This window comes from Hydra vulgaris, chromosome 06 (genome assembly GCF_038396675.1).
Source record: "Hydra vulgaris chromosome 06, alternate assembly HydraT2T_AEP".
Classification (NCBI taxonomy): Eukaryota; Metazoa; Cnidaria; class Hydrozoa; order Anthoathecata; family Hydridae; genus Hydra; species Hydra vulgaris.
The window spans coordinates 60316058-60322057 of NC_088925.1; the positions used below are offsets into that span (position 1 = coordinate 60316058).

A 6000-nucleotide genomic window follows, 5' to 3' on the forward strand; every position below is an offset into this window, starting at 1 on the left:
ATAAGTAATTAAAAAAAACTCTTTATTGTTTAAAAACATTATTAAAAAGAGTTCACAAAATAAATAAGAAAAAATTTATTAACAGTTAATAAAATAATTAAAAACCAACTGTAAAATTATCAGAAAATAAACAAATATTATTTTACATTTTATGAAAAAGTTTTTTATGAAAAATTTTTTATTAAATAAAATTCAGTTCATATTTGAAAATAATAATAAAAATGATTTTTCAAATAGGAACTTAGATTTTATTTGTAACTTTTGTTAAAGTAAGAAAAAAAATACCGTATCTATGATTTTTAATGCGTTAATAAAAGAACTTGAATTACTATGAGGTACTTGTAAAGATGGTAGTGACGCAATATAACTTAACAATATAAAATATATATATCAATATATATATATGTATATATATATATCAATATATCAGGCCTTGTTAAGAAACGCTACGCAGCTCGCATTTTGCTTGCGAAAAGGCGATTTGCCTACGCGTTCAGCAGTTTCGCGCTACGCAAAAACTTATATCTTTTAGAATATTTAAATTATCTTTTGATTGTCGTTAACGTGACGTTTATTCAAAAGAAATAAAGTCGTAAGTATTTAACCGCAATTGTAAACTAATAGATTTTTTGTTAAAGAAACAGTTTGTTAATAATTTTTTTGTTGTTGTTAAAAATTAGTTAAAAAAATTAGGTGTTTTAAGTTTTATCTTAAGGAAATAAGTATATAAATTTCTTTTAAATATAAAATTTATTTTTAGTCATAATAGTTTAAAAAATGCACGATTTATTTTGATGTAAATATTTTATTAATAAGATATTTTGTTTATTGTTAATTCAATAACGTAAAGTTTTAATGACGTTCGTTTAATTTATAAAAATAAATTATGATCACGAATATGTTATCGGTAACTGATAAACAAAAAAAACAACTCTTTCTTGTTTAAAAACATTAAATTGAGTTCATATTAAATAAGAAAAAAATTATTAACAGTTAATAAAATAACCAAAAACCAAAATCATAAGAAAATAAACATAAAAATCATAAGAAAATAAACAAACATTATTTTATGTTTCATGAAAAAAATATTTTTTTCAAAGTAAAACTTAGTTCATATTTGAAAAAAATAATGAAAATAATTTTTTATATAAGAACTTAGATTTTATTTGTAACTTTTGTTATAGTGAAAAAAAAAAAAACTGTTTGTATGATTTTTAACGCGTTAATAAAATAACTTTAATTACAATGCGGTACTTGAAAAGACGCGAGTGACGCAATAAAACTTCTAACGATGCAAAATATATTTGATGAGTTGAGTAACTTAGAAATGCGTTACGCGTTTTCGCTACGCAGCGAAATCTCGTAACAAGGCCTGATATATATATATATATATATATATATATACATATATATATATATATATATATATATATTTATATACTTATATACTTTATAAAATAATAATTTATAACGCAAAACTTTACCTTAATTTTTAAAATGTTGACCAAGTAATGCCGAGGTAAAAAGTACTTTCAGTTTCACATCCTTATTTGTTTCAAGGGCAAAAAACCTAAACTTGCTCACTGCATACATATATAAATGTACATTTATATACATATATATATATATATATAAATATATATATATATATATATATATATATATATATATTTATATATATATATATATATATATATATATATATATATATATACATACATACATATATATGCGTATAAATATATATATATATATATATATATATATATATCTTTATATATATCTTTGTATATATCCAGTTTATTTTATATGTGATATACTCTTAAGGACTTCTCTGTCATCACTCTGTAGGTCTTCTCAGTAATCAAGTGCAACAACTTTAGACACACAATTATAGACACAAAAAACAACATGTTTGTCTCTGGAGACACAAAGATTAGTTTTAGAATTAGAAATCAGAGTTAAACAACAAATCAAATTTTATATTGTAAATTAGTCTTTTATTGCAAACTTCTATATCATAATAACAATTGTTCATATCAACGTATAACATAAATTTTTATAATTCTAAGTTTTAAAACCCACAAGAAAGAAATGAGTTTTTATTTTACTGATGATATGTTAAAATACTAGGCTTATATACACCAGCATTAAGCAGTATACCATTTAAAAAAAAAGTTAATCACAGCGTATTGCAAATTCAAATAAAAAAACAAAATTTTAATCTTAAATTAACAAGGATAATATTATTATAAAACTTTTTTTAATAAGAAACTTATTTTTAAATATACTTAAGATCAATAATTTAATATAAATAAAAAGATTTAAAAAAAGAACAAAATAGAATACTTTAGGTGTTGATACATAGGGCTTTATTAATATTAGAAAAGCCTTTTTAGTGATAAAAAAAACAAAACAAGAAAAGTAATGTAACATAAATTATTTTTTTTTTGTTTTGTTTTAACTTTTTTTATGAACTGAGAACTGAAAACTAATTTTTTACAGTAGAGCTTCTTTATTTTCAGAAATAATAATACGAAAAGTATAATGTTTTATATCCCCTAACAAGGCTAGGTATAAAATTAATGAAATACTATATAAGGGTTACTAACCAACATCCACTATCATTTATATCTTAGAAGAAATATTCAATACAAATATTTTAAAATATAATTTTGATGACAGTATGAAAAATATAAATAAGTTTTTGAAATACTTTTGTTTAATTCTTTTTTTTTTGGCTTTACCTCGACTTTCAAAAAATACTATATCTGACTCACCGAGAAATGCTTCATGGTGAAATTCTTTATTAACATCTCCATCCTGTTCTAAATGCGCACCACGAATATGATCAGGAGGTAACAACTCTGAATGAAGGATATTAGTTTTACTTATGTTTAATTTTCCAACAGGTATTGAAATTGATGATCCAACCAAGCAAATAATTTTTAAAATAATTAATAACATGCTCCATAAATAAGAATTTCACTTGTTTACATTTTGCAACGCCGAAACGCTGATTCTTATTAGCTGTTTTCAAATTTCTATTTCAGACGGTCGCGCAACATTTCCTAGAGCATTTCCTAGAGAAGAGCGGAGAAAAACTTGGAAACTAAAGTACAATTGTACTCGAATGAGGTGGCAAGGCTTTTCTGTCTGAATTAAAACACAACCATAGTAGTTATTTCCCAATTTCCACTATTGCTCATATGTAAATGTATTCTACTTTCTCCTTCAACACTTTAGAGCATCATAAAGTAAAGTTGCAGCCCCAACTCTTACGCGTTCCATGTTACTTCAGGTTAACATCTTAATTAATCAGGTTAACATCTTATTGACCTCTTTAATTCTAGAAAAATAGTTTACCACTTTTATCAGATTTTCGCACTGATTTTTAAAAGTTGACTCGTAGTTGAAGGGCTATTTTCAAATGGTGGTTGTTAGGTAGTCAATATGAGTTAATTGGGTCATTCCACGCCAAACGGTCCAATTTCCGAAATAATCCCCGCACTACCATCTCAGATTTTGATAAAATTTTGTCAGCATGTTGTTAAACATGTTTCATGAAGATTACCAAAATTTCAAATCAAAATAATTATTATTTCGGATTTTGTGGTACTTTTTGTAAGGTTTACCCAAACTTCAACTTCAGTCAGTAGCTAAAATTCGTATATTTGGGGTCCTATATTTTTGCAATGAAAGGGTAATATATCTTAAAAACGTGGTTTCTTGGTAAACCGAAGGTGCAGATCACAAATAACTTATTACAAGTTTCATATTATGCCTACATTTTAGTCTATGGTTCGCCAAATACCGTCACAAACGCAACACTATAAATATTTTTTATTTATTTGTAGGGTCATATCTCTAAAACTAAAGGTTTTTGAATATTGCTATTTTGTCTGAAGGTTCTACATACTATCATAATGAAATGGATTAAAAATTTGCTATTTTAAAAATTTCTCTGCTAAGTTATTCTGAAAGCAATATGGCGAAAAAAGTGAAAAATCCTAAAATAACGTGTGTTTAAACCCCTAAAACTTGATGTGGGCAAATTTTTTTTGTTTTTTTAATTGTTTTATTGGAAAGGCCTTATTTCAAAATTTTAGAAACAATAAAAACTGTCTTTGAGAGACCTTTCTTATGAACGAAAAAAATCTAGTTTTTGTATGCTAAGTTAGGTCTACAAAGTCTTTGATATTTTAAAAATGATAATATATTCCGTATATTAACTATTATATATTATTTTTCCGTATATTAACTATTGCCATGTAGTAATTTTAGTAAGTAGGTATATTTTTATTCTACGGACAAATCTCTCTAAATTAATTTCAAATATTTAAGTTTATCACAAACATCTAATATTCGAAGACAAAAATTAGAATAGATATTATAATAAAAGTTTTAAATTTATCCTGACATGTCTGTTGAACAAAACTTAACTACTTGTTGTATTGGAAAATATGATGGAAGTTTATGTCATTTAAGTACTTATTCTCGAAAAAAGGGTTTTATTGACTTTTGCTTAGAACTTTCGAACGAAAAACGGAGTTTTATTGTGAGGCGAACTTATAATTTAATTAAAAATATTACTTTAATTTGTTTTCACCACAAATCACTGCTGTTGGTTAAATACACGCATTTACAGCGCCATTGTTTAAACCTTTTTGGTATGGCCAATCGTTGCTCAGTTAAAGGCTTGAGATGTATTGACCAAGAGACTGCAGACTGTCTTTCGAATTTAATAAATAAAGTTATTTGTCCAGGTCAAAAATTGTGTCCAAATTGCCGCAAAGCTTATTCAACCACAAGCTCTTCAAGTGAAAAAATTGACGATATTGATGACCTAGATGATATATTTTGTTCAACTGACACTATTAATACTAGCCTTTCTGAGCTTGGAATTTCACCTTTAAGAAAACGTGTTAGTAAGAGAGATCATGCTAGTCATGTAAAAAGCAAAATTTTGAAAGTGCAAATAACAGTTGCAGAAAAAATAGCTGTTGTTAGTGGTTTATCACCAGATAATAGTGTCCTACCACTAAGCAGTGAATGTGTACAGTGTGAGAATTGAATTGACTGGTCAGATTTGATATTAGAATTGAAAGATAAAATATCTACAATCAGTAATCCCCGTGAAAAAGTTCAAGTTTTAACTCTTATACCAAACAGTTGGTCAAGAATAAAAATATGTAGTGAGTTTAAAGTATCAGACAGAATGGCTAAAGTATCAGACAGAATGGCTAAAGCAGCAAAAAAGTTAAAATCAAAAAGTGGAATCTTAGCACTTCCAGAAAGAAATGCAGCAAAGAAATTGCCAGAACATGTTAAAGAAAAAATTTTGAAATTTTATGAACACGAAGCTTTTAGCAGAACATGTCCAGGGGAAAAGGATTTTGTATCTGTACGCATTGGTGCAAAAATAGTGCATATGCAAAAAAAATTACTGTTAGTTAATTTAAAGGAACTTTTTTTGGAATATAAAAAAAAAATGGAGCTAAAGTCGGATTTTCTAAATTTTGTAACTTATGTCCAAAATGGTGTATAACTGTTAGATCTTCAGGTACCCATCGTATTTGTGTATGTACTTTTCACCAGAATATAAAATTAATGCTCTTAAGTAGCCCAGTTACGGTAGACCTTAAATGTCTAATTGAAAAAATAGTTTGTGATATTAAATCTAAAGAATGTATGCTTCATCGTTGCGATAAATGTCCAGGGAATGAAATGTTAAAGGCTTATCTTGAAGAGCAATTTAAAAACTTTGAATCTGATGAAACTATAACATTTAATGGATAAAAGTAGATCATGAAATTTTAGAATCTTTGCAATTACCAGTAGACAACTTCATAGATGATTTAATTTCAAAAGTCTATTTTATCTAAGCATCATTTTATTGCCAAAAACCAAAACAACTATTTGCGGTTATTGAAAAGTGAACTGAAATCAAATGAGTTGATCATTTTGATGGATTTTTCTGAAAACTATTCATTTGTTGTG

At 25.9% G+C, this 6000-nt stretch overlaps 1 protein-coding gene across 1 annotated transcript in view; it reads right to left on the reverse strand.

Annotated features, from left to right (window-relative positions):
• The window catches only part of LOC100209360 (45 kDa calcium-binding protein), a 35077-nt gene extending 32032 nt beyond the window's left edge, over positions 1-3045 (reverse strand). Inside the window, exon 1 of the mRNA XM_065800625.1 lies at positions 2781-3045. Within this exon, the coding sequence (XP_065656697.1) occupies positions 2781-2967 (187 nt within the window). The 5' untranslated portion in view covers positions 2968-3045. The remainder of the gene's footprint in view (positions 1-2780) is intronic.
• Between the last annotated feature and the right edge of the window lie 2955 nt (positions 3046-6000).